This window comes from Chiloscyllium plagiosum, unplaced genomic scaffold (genome assembly GCF_037043375.1).
Source record: "Chiloscyllium plagiosum isolate Xiang-an unplaced genomic scaffold, Cpla_swu_hap1 HiC_scaffold_23, whole genome shotgun sequence".
In the NCBI taxonomy this organism is placed as follows: domain Eukaryota; kingdom Metazoa; phylum Chordata; class Chondrichthyes; order Orectolobiformes; family Hemiscylliidae; genus Chiloscyllium; species Chiloscyllium plagiosum.
The window spans coordinates 875446-903060 of NW_028270161.1; the positions used below are offsets into that span (position 1 = coordinate 875446).

The 27615-nt window shown below is 42.3% G+C and overlaps 1 protein-coding gene across 1 annotated transcript in view; it reads right to left on the reverse strand.

The window, feature by feature from the left end:
• The window catches only part of sema3e (sema domain, immunoglobulin domain (Ig), short basic domain, secreted, (semaphorin) 3E), a 311047-nt gene that overhangs the window by 81584 nt on the left and 201848 nt on the right, over positions 1-27615 (reverse strand). Inside the window, exons 6-7 of the mRNA XM_043714219.2 lie at positions 14951-15067; positions 4854-4996 (exon numbers count right to left, since the gene is read on the reverse strand). Coding sequence (XP_043570154.2) covers positions 4854-4996; positions 14951-15067 — 260 coding nt within the window. The remainder of the gene's footprint in view (positions 1-4853; positions 4997-14950; positions 15068-27615) is intronic.

Sequence of the window (27615 nt, forward strand, 5' to 3'; positions counted from 1 at the left end):
TCCTCAGATGAGGAGACATTCCACTCGTGAGCATCCTACTTTGAACAACATGCTTTTCCTCCCTCCATCACCCAGACAACCCTACACCGCACCACTCCCATTCCCATTCCATCACTCTAAACCTGCAATAAAGATAGAAGCCCCTTGTCCTCACTGGTGCCACCCCACCAGTCTCTGCATACAACACATTATCCTCAAACACTTCTGCCATCTCCAACTAGACCCCACCATCAGGAACATCTGCCCCTCCCCGCCCCTCTCTGGTTTCCACAAGGACCGTTTCCTCTGACAGTCCTTAGTTCATGCCACCCTCACTACCGTTCCCCCAGGTACCTTCCCCTGCAACCAGACAAAATGCTAAACCTGTTGAACACCACCACCACCCCCTCATCTCCATCCAGGGTCCCAACAGTCCTTCCAAGTGAGACAGAGGTTCACCTGTCTCTCGTCCAACCTAGTTTACTGCATCAGGTGCTCCTAATGCAGTCTTTTTGACATCAGGAAGACCAAACTTAAATTTAGGGAATGGTTCACCAAGCATCTCAGCCAGGCCCGCAGGGGCCAACTGGACCTCCCAGTCACCGTCCATTTCAATTGCCCCAGTCATACCCTTTCTGACATGACCACCCTTGGCCTCCTCCATTGCCAAAACAAACCAGAGCTCCGATTGGAGGAACACCATCTTATCTTCTGCCTGGCAAGCTTACAGCCTGGAGGATCAACATTGAGTTCTCCAATTTCAAATAACCTCTCTCCCCATTCCCGACTACCTTCTCAGCCCCTCCCCATCCCTTACACTCCCTGCCACCAACTGGAATCATTCCTCCCATTGACCAAGCAGGTCATACGCTCTAACTGTCTTCATCTAGCCCCACTTCACCACCCTGCTCCCGCCACCTCCTTTATCTGCAGCAACCCCCATACCCATCCCCAGCCCTGAAAATGGGTTATATCTGAAACATCGACTTCTCCACCTCCAGATGCTGCCCGGCCTGTTATGTTCTTCCAGCCTCCTGCCTGTCTACTATCAATATTGAACCTAGTCATCATGATCTGGTCTAAATTCTCCTCTTTTTTAAGGAAGGATGCAAACTATTCATTTAATAACTCAACAATCCCTCCTGCTCCAGATGTAAATCCCCTTTCTGGTCCCTAATCACTCCTAGGAGAAAGTGAGGACTGCAGATGCTGGAGATCAGAGCTGAAAATGTGTTGCTGGAAAAGCGCAGCAGGTCAGTCAGCATCTAAGGAAGAGGAGAATCGACGTTTCGGGCATAAGCCCTTCTTCAGGAATGAGCAAAGTGTGTCCAGCAGGCTAAGATAAAAGGTAGGGAGGAGGGACTTGGGGGAGGGGCGTTGGAAATGCGATAGGTGGAAGGAGGTCAAGGTGAGGGTGATAGGCCGGAGTGGCATTTCCAACGCCCCTCCCCCAAGTCCCTCCTCCCTACCTTTTATCTTAGCCTGCTGGACACACTTTCCTCATTCCTGAAGAAGGGCTTATGCCCGAAACGCCGATTCTCCTGTTCTCTGGATGCTGCCTGACCTGCTGCGCTTTTCCAGCAACACATTTTCAGCCCTAATCACTCCTACTCCACTTTTACTATTTCTGCTTAGAGATGACTTTGGGACACCCCTTGAAGTTCGCTACCAGTTTTTTCTCATAATTCATCTTTGTTTCTCTCATTTGCTTTTTAAGCTCCCCTCCTTTGAAAAAAGGTGGCAATTCAGTTGCATCCTGTGACAGTATATAAGCTCTCAGCTCAAACCAGGTTTTGACTTTGGGATAGAAGAGACATGATGTTTCAATTGCCTGTGAGGAGCTCATTCTAAAGCAATTGGATAATGCCTATTCAGTAGCATGCTTCACTCTCGCTCTGTGTTCACTGATCTACATTGGCTCCTTGACAAATACATCTCCAGCCTCACACCTCTCAAAAATATCTGTGTCCTCTCAAATGCCATATGCATTGTAAATCATAATATCTTTCCCATCATTGGTAACTGTGACTTCATTTACCTAGGGGCCAGGATCTGAAATACCCTCCCTCACCTCTCCACCTCTCTTTTAATATGCCGTTCAAAACCTACCTCCCTGATGAATCATTTGGTCATTTCATCTAGTTTCTCCTAATTAACTTAGTATCCCATATAACTTAACATTGCTCTGGTGAAGCACCTTGGTTATTTCATTATGTTGCAGGTGCTAGCTAAATATAAGTTGTTGTTGTTGAATGCCTGATGACTGATGAAACTCAGATATAAGCTATTCTTGGAGTGGAATATAAAGGAGATGCTGGGAATCAGGTGGAGAGCTTGTCAGAGTCTTTGCTGCCTCCTCCCAGGAAGGAACTTTAGCAGAGACATTTCCCAGAATCAAGGACTTTGGAAGGGGAAATCCCATTAGACAAGAGCCGCTGTCATTCCCATTGAGAACACGTTTCTCCTCCAGAGGGCTGTTAGTGATTGGAAATTCTTAGGGTAGAGCAGTGGGAGCTAGTCAAGGTGGAGGTAGACAGTTACTCATTGACAAGGAGTCAAACATTATGGGAGACAGACAGGAAAATGGAGAATAAGCTCACGATCACATCAGCCATGGTCCAGTTGACTGGCACATCAGGCTTGATGGGATGATTGGCTTATTTCTGGTCATCTTCCTTGTGCTCTGAAGTACAAAGCAATGAAAGTTCTGAAGGAAGCACTGATCCCCATAAATACAGTTAGTATGATACTTTTGTTAGGTTTTGTTATTTTTCTACAAAGTGAAAAACAGACATGGAAAAGATTGTTTACTGTTTAGTTTCTGACAGGAGCTTGAAAATGAGATAATGAAGCGACAGCTGGTGGTAACATTTGTTGAATTTGGATTTTGTTTTGTTTCAGTTCTTTGGGCACAGAATGTAGACAAGTTAAAATGTTTTTCCAGTTAGGTCTTGAACAAGTACTTCTCTTCAGTATTTACGAACGAGAGGGACCGTATTGTAGAAGAGGAGAGTGTGAAATGGACTGGTAAGCTAGAAGAGATACCTGTTAGAAAGGAAGATGTGTTGGACATTTTGAACAACTTGAGGATAGACAAGTCCCCCGGGCCTGACGGGATATATCCTAGGATTATGTGGGAAGCTAGAGAGGAAATTGCAGTACCGTTGGCAATGATCTTCTCGTCTTCACTGGCAAAGGGGGTGGTACCAGGGGACTGGAGAGTAGCGAATGTTGTGCCCCTGTTCAAAAAAGGGAATAGGGATAACCCCGGGAATTACAGGCCTGTTAGTCTTACTTCTGTGGTAGGCAAAGTAATGGAAAGGGTACTGAGGGATAGGATTTATGAGTATCTGGAAAGACACTGCTTGATTAGGGACAGCCAGCACGGATTTGTGAAGGGTAGGTCTTGCCTTACAAGTCTTATTGAATTCTTCGAGGAGGTGACCAAGCATGTGGATGAGGGAAGAGCAGTGGATGTAGTGTACATGGATTTTAGTAAGGCATTTGATAAGGTTCCCCATGGTAGGCTTATGCAGAAAGTCAGGAGGCATGGGATAGAGGGAAATTTGGCCAATTGGATAGAAAACTGGCTAACCGGTCGAAGGCAGAGAGTGGTGGTAGATGGTAAATACTCAGCCTGGAGCCCAGTTACAAGTGGAGTTCCGCAGGGATCAGTTCTGGGTCCTCTGCTGTTTGTAATTTTTATTAATGACTTAGATGAGGGAGTCGAAGGGTGGGTCAGTAAATTTGCAGATGATACGAAGATAGGTGGAGTTGTGGACAGTGAGGAGGGCTGTTGTCGGCTGCAGAGGGACTTAGATATGATGCAGAGCTCGGCTGAGGAGTGGCAGATGGAGTTCGACCCTGCCAAGTGTGAGGTTGTCCATTTTGGAAGAACAAATAAGAATGCGGAATACAGGGTTAATGGTAGGGTTCTTAGTCAGGTGGAGGAACAGAGGGATCTTGGGGTCTATGTACATAGATCTTTGAAGGTTGCCACTCAGGTGGATAGAGTTTGTAAGAAGGCCTATGGAGTATTATCGTTCATTAGCAGAGGGATTGAATTCAAGAGTCGTGAAGTGATGTTGCAGCTGTACAGGACTTTGGTTAGGCCACAGTTGGAGTACTGTGTGCAGTTCTGGTCGCCTCACTATAGGAAAGATGTGGAAGCTTTGGAGAGGGTGCAGAGAAGATTTACCAGGATGTTGCCTGGAATGGAGAGGAAGTCGTACGAGGATAGGTTGAGAGTTCTCGGTCTTTTCTCGTTGGAACGGCGAAGGATGAGGGGTGACTTGATAGAGGTTTATAAGATGATCAGAGGAATAGATAGAGTAGACAGTCAGAAACTTTTTCCCCAGGTACAACAGAGTGTTACAAGGGGACATAAATTTAAGGTGAAGGGTGGAAGGTATAGGGGAGATGTCAGGGGTGGGTTCTTTACCCAGAGAGTGGTGGGGGCATGGAATGCGCTGCCCGTGGGAGTGGTGGAGTCGGAATCATTGGCGACCTTTAAGCGGCATTTGGATAGGTACATGGATGGGTACTTAATCTAGGTTAGAAGTTCGGCACAACATCGTGGGCCGAAGGGCCTGTTCTGTGCTGTATTGTTCTATGTTCTATGTTCTATGTTCTATGTACCTCTATTGATCTGTACTAAATTAATGATGTGATGACTTCATTTCCTTTCTGTTCTCTTTAAAAAAAATACATTTGACTCTAAATTAGATGACAAAATTTAACTGTGAAATGATGTGCGTGGGATTATTTCCGTATCGGGGGGTTGGTCTTCAGCTTGGTGTGAGGGGAGATAGTGGAGAATAGTGATGAACATAGCTATCTTGTTCTAATTTTGGAATCACACAATCTTTACTTACAGCACAAAGCCTTCCCACCCTGGAATAGTGCGCAGGGCTACCTCCCTCTGTCTCCAGGGCTTTCTCAGTGAAGAAAAAGTAAACTTTGTCATCATCTCTGTCATCATTGTCTGCAATCAGGTGAGCAGCCACAAACTTGGGCTCTGTCAGAAGATGGGATTATTTATATTAGTGACATATTCCAAAAAAAGGATACCTGAGAAATAGCTGATAAGTGGGTCTTTCAGATGATTCCTGAAGAAGGGCTTATGCCCGAAACGTCGATTCTCCTGTTCCCTGGATGCTGCCTGACCTGCTGTGCTTTTCCAGCAACACATTTTCAGCTCTTTCAGATGTACTCAAGGTACCACCACATCAACAAACAGGATGGACAACCCATGGACAGAAGAGTATTGTCATTCATCCTTTGAACACTTCATCTGAATGATAACCTTCAAGCCCTTATAGTACTGTCGATTCACTGATCCAATCTAATGATATCACTCAAAATCAAATATCATGGTGAAAGTAATTTCCTAATAGATGACCAGCTCTGTGTTAACATAAAAATAATTCATAAAGCATTTCTAAAATGCTGAGTGTATCTATAAATTACAAAGTTGAAATAATGAGTCTATTTGCTTGGGGTATATTTTCAATCATGATTCAGACACACTTATTCCTAAACAACATGGCATAGTTTGTAATATCGATGATACAGAATACAAAACCAATCAAATATTCAGCTACAGGAGATGAAATATAAACAGAAATTGCTGGAAAACATTAACAAGTTTGGTAGCATCTGTAGAGAGAGAAATAGTTAACAGGATGAATTTTGACCACCATTGCACTACACACACACACACATACACTCCCTCACAGACTTAAGACACTTTACACTCATGCATACACTTTCTCACACTCACGACCCCCAACCCAGACAGACAGACAGACACAAACAGATAAAGACCCACATGCACACATATATTTTATGGGGTGAATTTATACTTGCAGGGTTACATTGTACTTTGCTCAAAAACTGCATGCATTCATGTAGAACTCTGAGCTTAAAAACTGCAAGAATTAATGTAAAACTCCATTATCTCACTTTTTAGATTAGAATCAATCTAAACATCATGGCATAGACAGAGAACACAGGGGGCTAACACCTTCAAAATATTGTCTCGCTATCACCATTGTTAACAGCTAACCCGAGAATGCAACCTTTTAAAAAAAGGTTTTGTGATTTACACATGAAAGAAGTGAAACAATCATGGTATTCTAACAGATGAAAGACTTAACAGACAATCAATTTTTCAGTTACATCACACTGTAAATTTTTGCTATAAATTCTGTGTGTCAGGATTGAACCCTCCACTACCACCTGATGAAGAAGTGTCACTCTGAAAGCTAGTGCTTCCAATTAAACCTGTTGGACTATAACCTGGTGTTGTGTGATTTTTTAACTTTGTACACCCCAGTCCAACACCAGCATCTCCAAACCATGACCTATTTTAGATGTGTCAACTTCAATCTGTTACTGGCTTTGATGCAAGGATAGAAAGTACGACTGCCAAATGCAGATGATATGAAAATCGATAGACAAGCAAGTTGTAATGAAGAAACAAAAAATTTACAAATGGATTTGGATAATTCAGGTGAATGGACCAAAATCTGACCAATGAAGTTTAACAGAAGTGTGAAGCTATCCAGTTTGGTTAGAGGAATGAAAAGACAAGCTGTTATCTAATTGGAGAGAAACTTCAGACTGCTGTGTTGCAGATGGACCTGACTGTCCTTGTGCATGAATCACAGCAAGGTAATAAGGATGGCAAATGGAATTTTGACATTTATTATTGAAGTGATGAAGGATAAATTTGGAGAAGTCTTGTTGCAATTGTATAAGGCAGGTGAGATTTGGAGTCCTGTGGACATGTTGGTCCCCTTACCTTCTTGCATTCATTCACAAGATGTGGGATGTCAGCCAATATTTCTTGTCAATCCATAATTGCCCAGAGGGCTGTGAAATCACATATAGACCAGACCTGGTAAGGGTGGCAGATATCCTTCCCTCAAGGACATCAGTGAAGTAGCTGGATTTTTCCACAATAGTCAGCAATGGCAGCTTTAACCTATCCTCACTAGAATTTAGACGAGTGAGAGGAAATCTAAAGGGGATTGACAAAGCCAACATAGAAAGGAGGTTTCCTCATTTGGAGCAGTCTAGAATGTGATGTCATAGTTCTAAGATAAGTGGCAGCAGATTGTGGGAGAGATGAGGAGAAATTATTCTCTCCAAATGGTTGAGAATCTGTGGAATTAACTAGCCCAGGTGCAAAGGGCATCAGGACACCAAATAAATTTAAGGAGAGGGTTTTTAATTAGTAACGAGTTGAAGGGTTATGGAGAGCAGGCAGGTGTCATAGACCAGACCAGGTCCCCTCAAAATGTATTCAGAAGATAGCCTAGGCCCCAACTTTTTCTTATTTTTATAAATATGTGTAAGGCATTATATTCTGGATGCAATTCCATTGGTCAAACTACCAGGCTTGAAATAAAAATACACTTTATTCTTATAGTTAAAATACAAATGTAAGAAATAAAAAGTGGAATAACAACTCTATTGAAAAACGTAACAAAATAATAGATTACTTCACTACTAAACATCAACTGTTCCAATATAGTAACATCACATAAACACATCCTTGGCAAAGGCAAATTCAATAAAATAGGTTGTCTCCAAGCAAAGCTAGTAACAGGGAGAACCCCAGCTTTTAGCTCTAAATGAGAAAGGAGTAAGAGCATTCACATCCAGCTTCAAGACTCCAGCAACTGCTGAAAGCTAACACTAAAAACTTTGGTTCTGTGAGAGCTTGGCCTATAGCTGGCTTTCAAAATAATACACATGATAAAATAAATCCTTCTTAAAGGCACAGCATGTAACACAGGAAAGTGGAGTTGAGGCCAAGGTGAGATCAGACATAACTGTATCAAATGGAGGATCAGGCTCAAGGGGCTACATTTGCAATCTCTTGGTCCCAGTTCTTCTATTCAATAAGATCCACAGGGTCTTTCCCTCTGCCCCACTGAGATTTCTTGCTGTAGCATGTAAAACATACCTTATTAACTTCCTACAGGGTTCCAGTGATGACACTACCAGCTGATGCTAGCCTGGTTCCTCCCCTCCCCCTACCCAGAGGAACTCACTAAACTGATGCGAATAATTCCCCTGATGCATTTGGCTGAGAAACATCACATTATGATGATGGGTCAGAGCCCAAAAATATTCAGACATTTTTAACGCTCCATTCCAAAATCAGTTTTATTTTAAGAGGACTGCGAGGATGATAAAATGGCTGCAGGTGAAAATTCAGTGACGGCTGACAAACAGTGTGAGAGACCAATGGCAAATAACATCTAAAGATGCCAACTTACATTAAACAGATGGGACTGTGCTCTGTCATGACTATAAAGATTATAAGGGACTGATGACCCCTGTACCCCATTGTGGATAATGTCCCAAGCTGCAGATTTTTTTTTGCATTTGTCATTTGAAGAAAACACAAAGACAGAGGTTGACAAATCAGTTTCAATATATTGGAGTTTGCTACTGAACTGAATGCTCTCATGTACTCGTCTAGGTTCGGGCATTAGCTTGCTATGAAAATAAAACCACAGTCTCCCCATTCCCCCTGTTCTGAAGGTAAAGACCTTTTCTCACATTTGGTATGAGATGGCACCCAGCTAACAGGACAACAAAAGAGACAGCCCATCTCACCCAGAATGCCAATAATCTATTTTCAAAATGAACCCAAACAAAGAAACTTATAGTAGTCCACAAAGCTAAGAATGCTGAGAGTAAGATTAGGGCCAATTGAAGATAGTAGTGGGAAGTTGTGTGTGGAATCTAAGGACATAGAAGAAGTGCTTAATGAATACTTTTCATCAGTATTCACATTGGAAAAGGGCAATGTTAGTGAGAATATGGAAATACAGGCTGCAAGATTAGATGGGATTGAGGTTGACAATGAGGAAGCTTGAGCAATTTTGGAAGATTTGAAAATAGATAAGACCCCTGGACCAGATGGGATTTATCCTCGGATTCTCTGGGAAGCCAGGGAGGAGATCACAGAGCCTTTGGCTTTCACTCTATGTCATCATTGTTGACAGTAGTGCCAGAAGACTGGAGGATAGCAAATGTTCCCTTGTTTAAGAAGGGGAGTTGAGACAACCACGGTTATTATAGGCCAGTACACCTTACTTCAATTGTGCATAAGGTGTTGGAAAAGGTTATAAGAGATAGGATTTGTTATCTGGAAAGGGATAATTTGATTAGGGATAGTCAACGCGATTTAGTGAAGGGTAGGTTGTGCCTCACTAACCTTATTGAGTTCTTCGAGAAGGTGACAAAACAGGTGGATGAAGGTAAAGCAGTTGATATGGTGTATATGGACTTCAGTAAGGTGTTTGATAAGGTTCCACATGATAGGCTATTACACAAAATACAGAGTTTTGGGATTGAGGGTAGTTTAGCAGTTTGTATCAAAAATTGGCTGGCTGAAAGAAGACAGAGGGTGGTGGATGATGGGAAATGTTCATCCTGGAGCAGAGTTACTAACGATGTGTTGCAAGGATCTGTTTTGGGGTCACTGCTGTTTGTCAATCTTCTAAATGATCTGGAGGAGAAGGATGGTTTAGTAAATTTGTGAATGACACTAAAGTAGGCAGAGTTGTGGATCGTGCCGAAGGATGTTGTGGGTTACAGAGGGATGAGATGCAGAGCTGGGCTGAGATGTGGCAAATGGAGTTTAATGTGGAAAAGTGTGAGATAGTTCATTTCTGAAGAAATAATAGGAGTATAGAGTACTGTGTTAATGGTAAAATTCTTGGCAGTGTAGATGAACAAAGAGACCTTGGTGTCCAGGTACGTAAATCCACCCAGGTTGACAGGGTTGTTAAGAAGGCGTATGGTGTGTCAGCGTTTATTGGTAAGGGGATGGAGGAGCCAAGAAGTTATGCTTCAGCTGTACAAGACACTGGTAAGGCCACACCTGGAGTATTGTGTACAGTTCTGGTCACCGCATTATTGGAAGGATGTGGAAGCTTTGGAAAGGGTTCAGAAGAGATTTACTAGGATGTTGCCTGGTATGGATGGAAGGTCTTATGAGGAAAGGCTGAGGGAAGTGAGGCTGTTTTCTTTGGAGAGAAGAAGGTTGAGAGATGACTTCATTAAGACATACAAGATAATCAGAGGGTTAAATAGGGTGGACAATGAGAGCCTTTTTCCTCAGATGGCGCAGGCTAACACGAGGGGACATAGATTTAGGACAGATATTAGGGATAGTTTCAGAGAGTAGTAGGGGTTTGGAATGCAACAGTAGTAGACTCACCGATGTTAAGGTCATTTAAATGGGCATTGGGCATACATATGGATAATAATGGAATGTTGTAGGTTAGATGGGCATCAAATTATATTCACAGATCGGTCCAACATCGATGGCTTAAGGGCCTGTACTGTCCTTTACTGTATTGTTTTATGTTCTATGTTCTAATCTTAAAAATTGACAACTCAAGTGCCAACATCAATCAATAACCTTGCAATGACTGCAATATTCATCATCCACTTTGTGCAGCATATCGGAGATAGATTTATCTAACCTATGTTTTTTCTTTTTTTCTTTTTGAACTCTCTAATTTCTAAGCTGTGCTGTGTGTTACTAATTGTTCTAATATTTGATAATAAACTCTAGATGTAGGGTTGCTCGCTGAGCTGAAAGGTTCATTTCCAGACGTTTCGTCACCCTACTAGGTAACATCTTCAGTGCGCCTCTGGGTGAAGCATGTTGATGATTTCTGCTTTCTATTTATATGTTTGGGTTTCTTTGGATTGGTGATGTCATTTCCTGTCATATAAATAGAAAGCATAAATCATCAGCAGTGCTTCACCTGGAGGCCCACTGAAGATGTTACCTAGTATGGTGACGAAACGTCTGGAAATGAACCTTCCAGCTCAGCAAGCAAACTTATATCCCAAACCTCAACCTGAGTTACAAATCTTCTCAAAACTCGCCAACTGATAAACTCATTCTGGTTGTTAACTCAATAAAGCCTGGTTAATTTGGCCCTTTTTAAAGGTAACTTAGTCTGGGTATGGAAGAAAGCTATCCATAAGGGAAGAGACCCTTTTTAAATTAACCTTGTTCTGTCTAAAGATAAAATAATGGGGCAGGATAATAAAGGGGAGCCAATATACCCCTCCTCATCCAGAACTGAACATATTGCCATGTCTGACCTGGAATCTTGAACATTGCCCAGGGACTGGTTGCATCAGTATGAGATTCTGTTACAAATTGAAATGACATTCCATCACCTCATCCTTTCTAGCCCCATATCTCCCCTACATGGGATTGAGAACATTTGAATCAAGCTCTCTGAGAGTCTGCACAGTGTATCACTTAGAACAAAAGCAGGCCTGAGCTCACAAAGTAATAGTTTAGAGAAAAGCTTCCATTCATTTTATTCATTGACAGGATGAAGGCGTCCCTGGTGAGGCCCAGTATTTATTACCCAACCCTAATTGCCCAGCAGATAGTTCGGAGTCAACCACATGCTGTATGTATCCAGTCTCATAGAGGCCAGACTAGGTAATGACGGCAGATTTCCTTCCCCAAAGAGAATTTATGAAAGAGATGGGTTGCTGATTCCAATAATCAGCAACAGATTCGTGGCCATCATTAGCTTCTTAAGTCCAGATGTTTATTGAATTGAAATTCCACTATCTGCTGTGGTGGGATTCAAACCTGGGCCCCTAGAACATTACGTGGGTCTGGGGATTATCCAGTGATAATACCACTTGGTTGTCACCTCCCCTCAATTGAGGCATTTACTATAATTTGAGTAAATGTTCCAATTACTTAAACCTCTATTTTTTGATAATAACAGATTTTCCTGTGAAAGGCCGAGAAAAAAAATTACTCTGTCTGTCTTCTGGTATAAGCTGTATCTGAGATTGATGAAAACTGACTTTGGAAACTGTGATTAATTTGCACTTGGTCCGAAAGGTGATACAGAAGAACTAGTCTTGGGAAAAGAAACAGGTGATCAAGGAGGAGCCAAACTTTAGGAGGCAGAGAGAGGGTTTGCTTCTTAAAATATGAAGGCTTTGCCCCCCCCTTTGGGATGATGATTCATTTTTTGAACATTGAGATTGAAAGAGGCACATTCAGAAAATAGGCAGTAAAATAAATCAACAAAATGAAAAGAAAGAAAAGGAAGGCTTTTTTTCTGAGCATCTTTGGATAAATGTGTTCCTGAACTGTCAGGATTAGATGAATGGATAGTGAAATGAAACTCGTTAATGGGATATAAATTTCCCAAGAAAAAATGTCTTGCATGTGTCTGAAAATGAATTTACTCAGAGCTGGTCAAGTGATATTTTCAAGGACATGAATGGACTGTTCTGTATAATCAGAGATTCCTGGACAGTCAGTCAAGGTTATTCTGCAGCTGAATTATTTCTCATGCATAATTCTGCTCTTTCATGTTGAATTCTCTGGGGATTGCTACATCCCTCCCACAGAGGCTCACCACTAATAGTTAAATATGACTATCTTCAAGTCATTATTAATGTTATAATTTTGGACAATATCCAGACCTGCAATAGTACTGTAATTATTCATGTTGCTTTGTAAATTCAATGTCTCATGTTATAGTGAATATCTTTTCAGTCTTCACACAAGGAGCTAACACTCATATCTGAGCCTCCAAAGGACAGATTTATCCAGAAATGGAGCATCTCACAGTAAATGCTAGTTCTATCCTATCCTGGCTCTATGTTTACACTTTCAGTAGAAAAGCCTGACATTGTAACCAGAAACAGACGTTCTTTAATAATCTCTCCTAATCATAAACTGCTGCAATTATTTATTAATAAGTTAATTTGAGCTTGGTTAAAATCAGCTGACTGAACACAATAATCTAGGACCGTTGTCATACCTACATAACTTTGGATCACCTGTGGTCATGTTAAATGTTTAATTATAATTTTTTTTTAAAAAAAAGACAACATACAACAAGAAAATGACTGAGAATATAATTTCTGAGCGATGCTATTCAGTGGCTGACAGGGAGGTGTGTGGTGTGCCCTCAGCCTGAAGGGGACACTGCCAGGAGTCAAGGAATGTTCAAAGAGAAGGAATTCAAAAGAGAGGAAAGCCCTGCAAACTGAACTGCAACCCCCTGAGGTTATCACAGTGCAGAGCGACAGACAGGCCGAGTGTTCACTATTTCAAGAATACATAGGAACAAAGGTTAACAGTCAACCTCAAAATTGAAATGTGCATGTTAGTAAGTGAAGGTATGTAGTAATCATCCCTGCATTGTCTCTCTTTGCTGGAAAACAGTAAGGAAAAAGGACAATGGTGTTTCAGCAAACTTGTAAGGACAGGCATCTCAAACTCACCTGTCCATCTTCCGACATCAATGTAATTGATATCACCCAATGTAATAATTACAGTGTCCTATCACCTACTCTTCATGAACCTCAGAGACTGCCAGGTATATCTATTTTAATTTCATGTATTTTGGACTCACTTCTCATTCCTAATCCCTTAGCATTTGTGTTGCGTTAACTGTATTAACTGTAGAAAGTCTGTTAAATTGGCTCCTTTTAAAACGTAGATTTATTTGAATCTGTGACAAAGGCATCCACAAGGAAAGGAAGCCTATCTAAATTAGTCTTGATGTGACAAGAAAGGTTGAGAGTGTGGATGAAAAAAAGGCAATAAAGTTCACCGGCCCTCACCCAGGAGCTTAATGTTTTGAGGGTATTTCAATGGGAACTGTAATAACTTACAGAACATTGCCTCAGGATGGTTTCGAAAATTATCCAGGATTAAATTGGTGAATTATGACAGGAAAACGTGCTCATTTCAAAACAAGTATTTATTTACCACATAAAGCACATTTTAAAACAAAGTTCACCAAAACTAGCATGAATCCAAATTGTTTCAGAGCAGAAATGACAGCTTTGGAGTTGTTTTATTAATGTAATTTCTCTGATGGAGCACAACGTCTTCTGTCAAATTCAGTCACTGAAACCTCAAAAATGTGGGGAGACCACTATAAACATCGTGTAGTTCCACTGAATTAATATAGGACAGAAAAATTAGAACAAAGCCTCAAATTCAAGTAAATGTTTCAACATCCAGATTTTAACCTTTACTGGGGATTTGCATGAGATAGTGAGTCGTTAGGCATATCTAAGTAACAAGTCCAAAGATGTGTAGGTTCAGTGGATTGGTCTTGGTAAATTGTCTGTAGTGTCCAGGGATTTGCAGGTTAGATGAGTTAGCCATGGGAAATGTGGGGTTACAAGGATTGGATGCTCTTTGGGTGGGGGGGGGGGGGTCAGTACAGAATTGATGGGCTAAATGGCCTGTTTCTGCACTGTAGAGTTTCAATATTTACAACAGATCAAAATGTTCGTCTCCTCATCTGGATGGTTAGCTGAATTGGCTAGATGGCTGGGGTGTGATGTAGAATGACTCAATGGTATGGGATCAGTCCTGGACTGTGTGTGCTAGTTTATAGAGGTTGTGTCCTTACTCCATGCTTGAGACAGAGTGGTATCCCTGGAGCGAGGTAACCACTCATCCCTAACATAGAAACTTATTAATTCTGAACCTTTTAACAGCTGTTACAGAAACATAACTGATTGAGTACTTTGCTAACAATTATTACCTGTTTTTTACAGTGTTGGGATTTAGTATGAACACATCCCCCATGAAGCAGTGTGGATATTATCCTGAACTCCATGTGAAACACAGCTTCCTGACTGACTGTGGAAAGAGCTGTCATGTTACACACTTGATGTACAAGCTGGTAATGTCACATAAGTAAACATTTCTTTCAACCCATGTTTTGCTTAAGAGCTGTAAAAGTCCAAACTGTAACTTTTGAAACAAGCGAAGAATCAGAGCAGCAAACTATCGACTCCAGCTCGGGCAAAGACTGATTGAATAATGATTTAACCAGCTGTGTCTGGACAATTTCTGAGCAATGTTCAAACAATCGGTAAGTGTGCGGTTAATCAGAGAGAAGCTGTGGATGATTACCTTTCAGTAGTCGGTCATCGTGTTCTGTTCTGGTTGTCAAAGAAGAGCCCAAACTTCTAAATATTGCAGGATCTTCTCCAAAAAAATCAGTGTAGAGTCCGATATACAGCTGCCCATCTAAAAAAGAAAAGAAGTCTTCATAGAATTGTATGCTTTCTCTGATCAATGTTGTGCTATGTTAACTCGTTTGGTTAGCCCCAGATGGTCTGTGCTGCTCCGACAGTCTTTCTTTCTCAGGGGAATGCATCTTTCCGGATTTAATGTCATATCTCTTTAAATGTCTACCATTACGTCTCTGTTGCCTACTCCTTACCCTAATTTCTTAGTGCACTTTAGTCAGCTCTGTCTTCATATCTTTACTGAAGTTTAAATCATTAGTCATGGACACATTCTTCTCTTCCTCAAACTGAATGAAAAATTCAATTGTATTATGAATCGAATCGAATTGAATTTATTGTCATGTGCGCTGAGGCTCAGTGAAAAGCTTTGTCTTGCGAGCGATACAGGCAGTTCACAGAGTTAAATAGGATAGATAAGTAAAATAGTAGGTAAACAGCGACAAAATAAAAAAAAACACACAGGTACAGGCGCATGTTAAGAGTTTGAGAGTCCATTCAGTATTCTAACAACAGTAGGGTAGAAACTGTTTCGAAACCAACTGGTATGTGTGTTCAGGCTTCTGTACCTTCTCCCCGATGGTAGAGGTTGTAGAAACACATTGCCAGGATGGAATGGATCTTTGAGAATACTGGTGGCCTTTCCTTGACAGTGGGCCTGGTAGATGGATTCTACAGATGGGAGGTTGACTTTTGTGATTGTCCGGGCCGAGTTCACCTCTCTCTGTAACCGTCTCCAATCTTGAATGGTACAGTTAACATACCAGGTAGTGATACATCCAGACAGAATGCTCTTGATTGGGCACCTATAAAAGTTGGCAAGGGTATTCACCATCATGCCAAATTTCCTCAGCTTCCTGAGGAAGAAGAGACATTGTTGGGCCTTTGTAACCAGTGAGTTCACATGAAGAGTCCAAGAAAGCTTGTCATGGATGACCACTCCCAGGAGCTTGACACTCTCCATTTGTTCCACCTCTGTGCTGTTTAATGTGTAGGGAGGAGGGGGCATGAGTAACATCCCGCCAAAAGTCAACAATCAGCACCTTGGTTTTGCTGACATTAAGACCTAGGTTGTTCCCAGTGCACCATTTTTCCAGATCTTCTACCGCCCGTCTGTAGTTTGTTTCGTCGCCATCTGAGATTTTACCAACTATTGGTAGTGTTATCTGCGAACTTGTAAATGGCATTAGTCTGGTATTTGGCGACACAGTCATGGGTATACAGTGAGTACACTAGGGGTTGATTACACACCCCTGGGGGGTTCCAATGTTGAGCACCAAGAATGAAATATTATCCTCAATCTTCACTGATTGTGGAATGTGTGTCAGGAAACTGAGGATCCAGTTGCAGAGATTAGAGCTTAGTCCGAGATCATTAAGTTTAGTATTCAGTCAGTCTCGAGGGGATAATAGTGTTGAAAACTGAACTGTAGTCAATGAGTAGGATTCTTTCATAGCTGTTCTTGGTGTCAAGATGTTGTAGTGAGGAGTGAAGGGCAAGTGATATGGCATCTGACGTGGATCTATTGGTCTGATAGACAAATTTGAGTGGGTCAAGTGGAGTTGCTTAATGCCATGACCAGCCTTTCAAAACACTTCATGACCACCTAAGTTAGGGTCACTGGGCGGTAGTCATTGAGACATGCTGCATGAGCCTTCTTCAGCACAAGGATGATGTTGGCCCTCTTGAAACAGGCAGGGACAGTGGCCTGCTGCAGGGACAGTGGCCTGCTGCAGGGACAGGTTGAAGATGTCGGAGAAGACCTTGGACAGTTGATCTGCACATGCTCGGAGTGCATGGCCTGGTACTCCATCTGGACCCATCGCTTTCCTTGGAATCACACGAAGGAAAACTGACCTGACCTCTGATGCAGTGACTGTTCAGATAGGTTTGGAATAGGTGTTACCTCTCCGCCGGAATTCTGCTCAAAACGAGCATAGAAGGCATTGAGACAATCTGAGAGGGATATGTCATCATCTGGTATCTTGCATTGTCTCTTTTTAGAATCTGTGATGTCATTCAGTCCTTGCTATATTTGCTGGGTGTCTGTGTAGGTCTCTAGTTTGGATCGGTATTGCTCCTTGGCTGTCTTAATGGCTCTGCAAAGGTCACACTTGGATTCCTTATATTTGAGTGATTCTCCTGATCTGAAGGCCTCAGGCTTGGGTTTTAGCAGGTTCTGTATGTCCTGATTCATCCAGGGTTTCCTGTTGGGGAACACCCGGATTGACTTCGTCGGTATGCAGTCCTCCACACACTTGCTCGTAAAGTCTGTGATGGAGGTGGCAAATTCGTCCAAGGTACCTGCGGACTGTTTGAACGTGGTCCAATTCCAGACAGCACCAGAGGTGATCCTCTGCCTCCTCCGACAAGCACTGGACCTGTATCTGCAAGGGTGTCTTCTGCTTGAGCTTTTGTATGTAAGCCGGGAGATGAAACATGGCATTGTGGTTGGAGTTCCTGAAATGAGGGCAGGGGATAGAGTGGTAGGCACCTTGCACAGTGGTTTAGCAGTGGTCTAAAATGTTCAGGCCCCTGGTGGGGCAGGTAATATTCTGGTGGTACTTGGGCAACACCTTCCTTAGATTGGCCTGATTGAAGTCACCAGTTACAATAAACAAGTGCCTCAGGGTGTTCAATCTCCAGGGTGTTGGTGGTGGAGTACAGCACATTCAGAGCTTCCTCAATCTTTAATTGTGGCGGTATGTACACAGCAGTTAGTATAGCAGTGGTAGATTCCCGTGGTAGATAGAAGGGGTCGCATTTGATGGTGAAGAATTCAAGGTTTGGGGAGCAATGGCTGCCCAGGGTTGTAATGTCTGTGCACCACAAGTTGTTGCTTTAAAAGCAATCCCCTCCCTGCTTGGTCTTTCTTGAGGATGCTGGACGGTCCACACGATGAATAGAAAAGCCATCAGCCTAAAGTGCACAGTGGGGAATGGATGGGTTGAGCCAGGTTTCTGTGAAACAGAGTGTGCAGCAGTCCCACAGTTCACGTTGGAAGATGAGCCGTGATCTGAGTTTGTCCATTTTGTTGTCTAGAGATTGTACATTTGCTTGGAGTAAGCTAGGAAGGGGATTTTGAAACCAGGTAGTTTCAGCCTTACTAGCAGGCTGGAATGCTTACCCTACTTCCTGCAGGTTTCTTACATTTGAGTGGTCTGTAGTCTGCTGGAGTGGATTGTGACTGCTTCCAGTTAAGTGGTCCTTCCTCGGACCCTGTGGAGCAGGTAGGTTGCAGTTTAGTGATACCTAAATGTGTCTTTACTATGAGACCATTAGTTAACCCTGCCTCATTGCATATTATTAAGTTTGGAACAACCTGTCCTCAGATTGGCATGACAACATGTAGTGCTAAGAAATAGTCCTGAAACTACTCTATGAACTCAACATCCTGGCTGCCTTTACTCATTTGATTTGTTTAATTTAAATGTAGATTAAAATCCCCCATGATTATCTCTGTACTTTGCTCACAAGCTCCATTATGGCTTTCTGTAGATGTGTTCTGGAGTGTAATTTACTCAGTAGCAATGCTTTTGTGTTTCTTTTAAATTTATGAATGAACTTTCAGGCTACAACTTGCAGGCTGTTAGCACAGCAATAAAGAAAGTTTCTGGTCTTTAATAACACCATCATTCAAATTGTGGAGTTGGAGATGATGATAGGATAGGGGATGAGCATGAAGCTACAAAGACTGGGGTGCAGATTTTACTTGAAGGGAATAGTGTTTGGCCTGTGGTTACTAAAGCAACATTATGAGAAATGATGAACATACAGACATGTATGTAGCAGAATGTGAACAGGATCATCATTGTGGGTGGCACGGTGGCACAGTGGTTAGCACTGCTGCCTCACAGCGCCAGAGACCCGGGTTCAATTCTCGCCTCAGGCGACTGACTGTGTGGAGTTAGCACATTCTTCCCGTGTCTGCGTGGGTTTCCTCCGGGTGCTCCGGTTTCCTCCTACACTCCAAAAATGTGCAGGTTAGGTGAATTGGCCACACTAAATTGGCTGTAGTGTTAGGTGCAGGGGTAAATGTAAGGGTATGGGTGGGTTGCGCTTCGGCGGGTCGGTGTGGACTTGTTGGGCTGAAGGGCCTGTTTCTACACTGTAATGTAATGTAATCATTTGGGAAGAAACTGTGGGACCTTTAGTTAGTTTGCTGGTCCATGAATGTTTGGTTAAGTTGAATACAATCGGCCGACATGAGTTATATACTCTTGACTGTATTAGAAGAATACTTTCACCACAACCAGGAAGTTCAAATTCATGGAATTACATCAGCCAAAATTTGTCCCATTCAATAAGTGAACAATTTCCATTTCGTCATGTCCCAAACATCAGTGTTAATGAAAGGAAGCATTCTGGAAATTATTTCACTTTGTCACCTTTCCCAGATGTCTTTTATTATCCAAGAAGGCAGAATGATCAGAGTTGCAAACCTTTCCAAAGCCACCATCAATATCACTCTTTAACTGATGCAAATCAGGGCAGGACTTATACACTTAATGGTAAAGTCCTGGGGAATGTTGCTGAACAAAGAGACAATGGAGTCGTTACAACACATGGTAAACCCTTCTGCTATTTAAACCAAACACCCAGAAAAGCTCACCTCGCCTCGTAATCTGTTAAAATAAAGGTGACAGAGAACTACCCAAGTTGCACTATTTAAAGAAAAAAAAAACAATTTTATTCTTTAACTCCAAAAGAAAACATTAAACAACAACTATCTGCAACCATAAACCTCCTTTCTCTTAAAAGATTGTTATCTATCTCCTACTCTATAGCAATATACTGATCCGATAAAGCCCCTATTACATTTACAGCAAGTCAATCTGCAAAACCAGGTGTCATCTTCGGGTGTTGAACTTCCTCTGTTTGTAGATTCACCTGGGTCATCGTTGGTCTTCTGCTGCAAAGATGTTTCATATGAGAAAGGCACCTTTTAGGGAGAAGGGTTGTGGGCAATCATTCAAATGACAGATGGTGCGCTTTCTCTGGCTAACTGTCCAAAAAACTCAAAACATCAGATCAACTCAATGGTTTGATGTTGTCAAACAGTAAAATTCAAATTCGAATGGGTTTTAGTATCTTGGGGGCATAATTTAAATTGATTGATTGAATTCAAATTGGCGTGAAAACAGCTCAGTATCTGAGTTACAACACAAATGTTACATCTTCAAATGGTCCACTCCACTTTGAGCCTGCAGTCAGTCACATGACAGGTGCCTGCATTCAGGTGCCTCTTAAATGTACAGTATACACCTTCAATTTCATAACACCTCCACCTTAAGAAAAGAAACGAGCCAACATAATGAAAAGATGGCTTCATTTTATTTTAATTCTTAAGTCTATTACCATGAAATACATAGGACATTAATTTAAGTTCATATTAACTACTGCATTTGTTATCACATTCTTACAACCTGCAACATGTACAATTTGTAAATTAAAAATCTGTAACTTAAGACTCTAATGAAATAGTCTCATATTCTTGTCTTTAAAATGTTCTAAAAATGTAAAAGGATTGCAATCTATTTACCCAACCATCCCTGATACATTGTTCAGGACATAAACATTAAAATATTGGAAGGCCAGTACTAAACTCAATAATTCATAGAACATAGAATAATATAGCACAGATGTTGTGCTGACCTGTGAACTAATGTAAGCTCATCTCCCTACACTATCCCATCATCATCCATGTGCTTATCCAAGGACTGTTTAAATTTCCCTAATGTGGCTGAGTTAACTGCGTTGGCAGGCATGGCATTTCACTCTGAGTAAAGAACCTGCCTCTGACACATGCCTTGAAACTATCACCCCTCACTTTGTAGATTTGCCCCTCGTACAAGCTGACATCATCATCCTAGGAAAATGTCTTTCACTGTCCACTCTATCTAATCCTCTGATCATCTTGTATGTCTCTATCAAATCCCCTCTTAGCCGCCTTCTTTCCAATGAGAACAGACCCAAGTCTCAGCCTTTCCTCATAAGACCTTCCCTCCAGACCAGGCAACATCCTGGTATCCTTTTTCAATTGTAGAGTATTTTTTTCTGGCGAGTGTTGAGTTTCTTTGAAAAGTAATCAATTGGCAGTTCAATTCCACCAACATCTTCCTGGAGCAGTACAGCTTCAACTCCTATGTCACTAGCATCAATTGCAACTTTGAAAGATTTCAAAAAGTTTGGTGCATTAAAACTGGTTTAGTGGCTAATATTGCTTTTAAATTGACAAATGTCTCCTGACATTGTTCCATCCACCAATATTTTGGGTTCTTCAGTAAATATGTTAACGGTGCCACTACGCTGCTGAACAAACTTGCGGTGGAATTGGCTCAGTCCCAAAAATCGAAGAATCTTTTCCGTAGAGCTTGGTCATGGAATTCCTCAATGGCCTTCGTCTTTGCATTTCTTGGAGTCAACCGTCCATGACCGATGTTATGTCCCAAGAACATCACCTCTGCTTTCGCAAATTCTGTTTTCTGTAAGTTTATTACCAATTTTGCTTTTCTTAATCATTCAAAGAGATCTGCCAACTGTACCATGCGATCCAGAACCCATTAAAGATCACTACATCTTCCAAATAGACTGCACAGTTTGTTAACCCAGCCACAATTCTGTTCATGAGTCTTTGGAATATGGTGGGTGGGTTCTTCATTCCAAAGAGCATTACTTTAAACTGATATAGTCCATTTGGGGTTACAAACGCAGAAATTTCTTTCACTTTTTCTGATAAAGGTGCTTGCCAATAACCACGTAGTAAGTCCAACTTTGTGATGCAATTGGCTTATCCAACTTTCTCGATATAGTCCTCCAATATCAGTATTGGGTATGAGTCCGATTTTGTGACAGCATTGATCTTCTGATAGTCCACTCAAACTCGTTGAGTCCCATCAGATTTGGGAACAAACACTCACTCTGACTCGTTTTGATGATGTCTTCGTGGACCATCACCTCCACTTCCTTCTGGACCTGTCTGGCTTTGAAAGGACTAAGCCTGTAGGAATGTTGTTTTATTGGAACAGAATTCCCTAGATCTACTTCATGTAGAATAGCATTAGCCTTCCCCATCTTATTCCTGCAAATATCCTCATACTGCTGCCACAAACCTTTCAACTGTGTTCTTTGTTCCTGAGACAGACAGTTTACTAACCTATCCCATTCCTCAAGGACTTCCTCATTGCTTAAAGTATTTTGAGGCACATCAAACTCCACAACATCTGGATTTGATTCCTCACTGTGTGGGGCAGTCACTAACACATGTTTCTCCAGTTCCTTCTCTCTATTATACTAAGGTTTCAACATATTCATGTGACATACCTGATACAGTTTTCTTTTCCTCTCTGGCATTTTACCAGATAGTTCACCTGAATCAATGTTTTCTCAATTTGATGGGGACCACTAAACCTGGCTTTGAAGGGATCTCCTATTACTGGTAGCACTACTAATACATCATCCCCATGGGAAAACATCTGAATTTCACAGTTTTTATCCTCCACCTTCTTATTTCTACGCTATGCCCATTTTAGGAGAAAGTGAGGACTGCAGATGCTAGAGATCAGAGTCGAGAGTGTATTGCTGGAAAAGCACAGGCAGCAACCGAGGAGCAGGAGAATTGACATTTCAGGCATAAGCCCATCATCAGGAATGAGGCTTGTGGGGGGGGGGGGACTGAGAGATAAATGGGAGGGGGATGGGGTTTGGGGGGGAAAGTAACTGAGAAAGCGATAGGTAGATGAAGATGATAGGTCAGAGAGGAGGGTGGATGGACAGGTGGAAAAGATGATGGATAGGTCAGGATGGCAGTGCTGACTTGGAGGCTTGGGACTGGGATAATGTTGGGGAAGGGAAAATTAGGAAACTGGTGAAATCCACATTTATCCCATGTGGTTACAGGGTCCCAAGGTGGAAGATGAGGCATTCTTCCTCCACGTGTCGGTAAGGCTTCAGCAATAGAGGAGGCCCAGGACCTTCATGTTCTTGGCAGAGTGGGAGGGGGTGTTGAAGTGTTCAGCCATGGGTTGGTGGGGTTGGTTGGTTGGTGTGGGTGTTCTGGAGATGTTCCCTGAAATGATCCACAAGATAGCGTCCTGTCTCCCCCATGTAGAGGAGAACACATTGGGTGCAATCAGTACAGTGGATGACATTGATAGAAGTACAGGTAAATTTCTGATGAATGTGGAAGGATCCCTTGGGGCTTTGGATGGAAGTGAGGGGAGTGGTTTTGCTCTTCCTTCGGTGGCAGGGAAATACGTCTCTGGCGGTGAGGTCCATTTGTAGGTGGCGGAGAATGACGCGAGGTATGTTGAGGTTGATGGGGTGGAATGTGTGGACCAGGGGGGTTCTGGTCTTGTTCCGTTGGGAGGGGTAGGGTTCAAGGACAGTGGTGTGGTAAGTTGATGAAATGTACTGGAGGGCATTGTCGAACACATGGGAAGGGAAATTGTGATCTTGGAAGAAGGACGCCATCTGGAATTTACTAAGGTGGAATTGGTCATTCTGGGAACAGATGTGGCAGAGGAACTAAGAGTAAGTGATGGCATTTTTACAGGTGGAAGGGTGGGAAGAGGTGTGCTCCAGGTAGCTTTGGGAGTCCGTGGGTTTGTAATAGATGTCAGCAATTATTCGGTTGCTGATGATGGAGATGGAGAGGTCCAGAAGGGGAGGGAGGTGTCCAAGATGGTCCAGGTAAATTTGAGGGTGGGTAAAAGGAGTTGGTGAAGTCAATGAACTGTTCAGCCTCCTCATGGGAGCATGAGGTAGCACCAATACAGTCATCGATGTAGCGGAGTAACAGGTGGGGGCTTGGGGCCGGTGTAACTGTGGAAGATGGACTGTTCCATGCATCCGACAAACAGACAGGCATAGCTGGATCCCATGCGGATGCCCAGGGCTACCCTTTTGGTTTGGAGGAAGTAGGAGGATTGGAAAGAGAAGTTGTTGAGGGCAAGGACCAGTTCAGCCAGGCGGATGTGGGGGTCAGTGGAAGAATACTGGTTGGGACAGTGTGAGAGGAAGAAACAGAGGGCTTGGAGACCTTCGTCATGGCGGATCGATGCGCACAAGGACTGGATGTCCATAGTGAAGATGAAGCATTGGGGGCCGGGGAAATGAAAATCTTGGAAGAGGTGAAGGGTGTGGGTGGTATCCTGAACGTAGGTACAAAATTCCTGGACGAAGGGGGACAGGACGGTGTCAAGGCATGCAGAGAAGAGTTCAGTGGGACAGGAGCTGGCTGAGACAATGGGTTGACTGGGGCAGTCAGGTTTGTGAATTTTTGGTCTGAGGTCGAAACGAGTAGGGCAGGGTTTCCGGACAATGAGGTTGGAGGCTGTGGGTGGGAGATTCCCAGAGGTGATGAGATTGTGGATGGTCTGGGAGATGATGGTTTGGTGATGGGAGGTGAGGTCATAGTCAAGGGGGCAGTAGGAGGAGGTGTCTGTGAGTCGGCACCTGGCTTCAGCGGTGTAGAGGTCAGTGCGCTAAACTACCATAGTGCCCTTCTTGTCTGCGTGTTTGATGGTGAGGTTGGGATTGGAGTAGAGGGAGTGGAGGGCTGTGCGTTGTGAGGACGGGAGGGTCGAGTGGGGGAGGCGGTCGGACAGGTTGGGGTGGTTGATGTCACGGCGGCAGTTTGAAATGAAGAGGTCAAGGGCGGGTTACAGGCCGGCACAGGGTCTCCAGGTGGATGGGATGTTTTGGAGGCGAAAGAAGAGGTTCTCGGTGGATGGGTGGGAGCCTTGATTGAAAAAGTCCCAGTCCGATTATCCCAGTTCATTAGCCTCCAACTCAGCACAACCCTCCTGACCTATCCATCACATTTCCCATCTATCTGCTCCACCCTCCTCTTCTGACCTATTAACTTCTCCCTCACCTTCATCTACCTATCACTTTCCCAGCTACTTTCCTCCCATACCCATCCCCTCTCCCATTTATCTCTCAGCCCCAACCCACAGGCCTCATTTCTGATGAAGGACTTATGCCCAAAATGTCGATACTCCTGCTGCTTGAATGCTGCCTGACCTGCTGTGCTTTTCCAGCACCACATTCTTGACTGTGCCCTTTTTAGGTGCTGCTTAGCTAACTCACATACTCTAAGTTACATGAGCAATACTTATTCTCCACGAGATGTGGATGTCATCATCATTCATTGCCAATTTTTAATTGCCTGGTGATGGTGGTGGTGAGCTGCCATTTTAAAGACTTTGCAATCCAAATGATATTCCTCTCTGATGTTGCTCTCTCCATGATTCTGACAATTAACATGCCTCTAAGTTCTGTACAATTGTGCCTTAGGGTCCATCACACTACAAGTCCTATTGTGTATTAGTGGCAAGGTTAAGATGAACAGAATAAATAAAAGCAATGCTCTTGACAAATTTAAAAAAGGTCAGGATTGATTGCTGCTGCTAATAATGCATACGTTCATTTTGAGAAGAAGCATTTCATGTGCATCTTTTTCATGCCCAGTACATCACTGAGGTGCTTTACCATGTGGAAATACACATTGACAAAACAACAGGCAATTTCTTTACTTCTCCATTTACACTGGCCTGATCCCGAAACAGACAGAAATAAATCACGTTACAAAAAGAATCAATTCAGTCCTAGAAGTTGAAATGTAGTTCCTTGACAATCAAAGGCATTGATTCATTGTTTCAATTAATTATTTTAATGGTCACCAACTAGAGGGGTCACAGTACATATCAGCTTCCAATGTATTCAGAAAAATACTTCAGAACACAGATCACTAACTGAGCTGAACAAAGATGGATCTATAAACATAGAAACATTTATTAACGGAGGTGGAACCAGAATCTCTTTGTATGCATGAGGAAAATTGTTTACACCAAAAGTAAATGTTTTTGTTCCATATTTTTGATCTCCCATAAGACCATAAGATACAGGAGCATTCAATGAAATCATGGCTGATCTAATAATCTTCAACTCCACTTCCCTCCCTCATCTCTGTAACTTTGAATCACTTACTGATAAAATATATGTCTACCTCTGCCTCAAAAGGTTGTCCCTTGCTCTGACATTATGCACTCTTGCCCCTAGACTTCCCCAAAAGAGAAGCCCTCTTGTCAGCTGAGCAAGCCTCCATGATCGACAGACGTTAACTTACTGGCATATAATTACCTCTTTTTTTATCTCCCTCCCTTTTGAAAGAGGGTGTGATATTTGCAATTTTCTAGTCCTCTTGGTCCTTTCCAGAGATTACCACTAGTGCATCCAGTATCGCTGTAGAAACACAGAAAGTAGGTACAGGAATAGGCCATTCAGCCCTTCAAGCCTGCGCCACTATTCAATATGGTCATTCCTGATCATGCTATTTCAGTATCTCACTCCTGCTTTCTCTCCATACTCCTCAATCCCTTTAGCCCCTGTAGCTACTTCCTTTAAATTCCTCAAATGAAGTGTATCATCTTATTGTCTTTTATCAACATTTGTTTCATGAGTACATTTTGTTTTATGATAGTTATTGTACTTCCTTCCATAACCCCATTTGCTCCTTGATTTTTTGATATTCTTGGATTGTAATTAGTGTTTCCTACTGTGAAGAGTGGTATATTTATTCAAGTCCTTTGCCATTTTCTCATTCCCTATTATTGTTTCCCTTGCACCATTTACATCATCTATTTCACCTGGTTAGTTTGTGCACTGGGAGCAAATGGTTTTGATTGGTGTGGTTATTTTCAAACTCTCACTCCAAAATAATTCTCTTTGTAACTTCATGATTTATTTCTGTTGGTGATTTGTTATAGATCAGGTATGGCTGTAGAGGTAAATAAACTACTTGTGATTCTTTCATTGTGTATTCCCACATTGTGAAGCCCATCAATGATGTTTGTATTATGGAAAACATTAGGTATTGAGATCATTTATGAATGCACTTGCAGCAGAATGGGACCTAGACTCTAAAGTTTCTTCCCTACTCCAATCTTCACTTCTCTTTCACACTTTCCTTCCTTAAGATGTTGCTTAAAACCTCCTGTTTGACCAACCTGTTAGTCACTTTTCCTGATATTTGCTTCTGTGGCTTGGGCCAACCTTGTTTTGATAATTGCTCACATGAAGCATTCTATAAATACAAATGTTTGATGTTGATGTAATGTCTCAATGTGATCTATCCAAGCACCCCCAGGTTGGAACAATCAGCCAGCACTATTGCAAACAACTCAGGCTGTTGTTCTCCTATAAAAAGGATTATTTATATTCTGGGTTCTGAACAGAATGATTTCTTAAACTCATTCAAGGAAAACTGCAGATGGGATCCATTATTCACGTCCCACTTTTGACAGTAAATGAGAAACCTTTGAATAAATCATTATCTACCACATAAATCATCATTTTCTCCCAACTCTCTCAGCACATGAACCAGAACCAAAGCCAGATAAATAGATGCTGTAGAAATCATGCCAAAATGAATTTACAAATGTGGTGTATCATACGTTTAGTATCTATTACATGAGTGTTGAGCTATTTCGTCAATGCAGGAAGCTTAAAGTACAAACAGTGAAGGCTTGCATTTTTTGTGAAGAA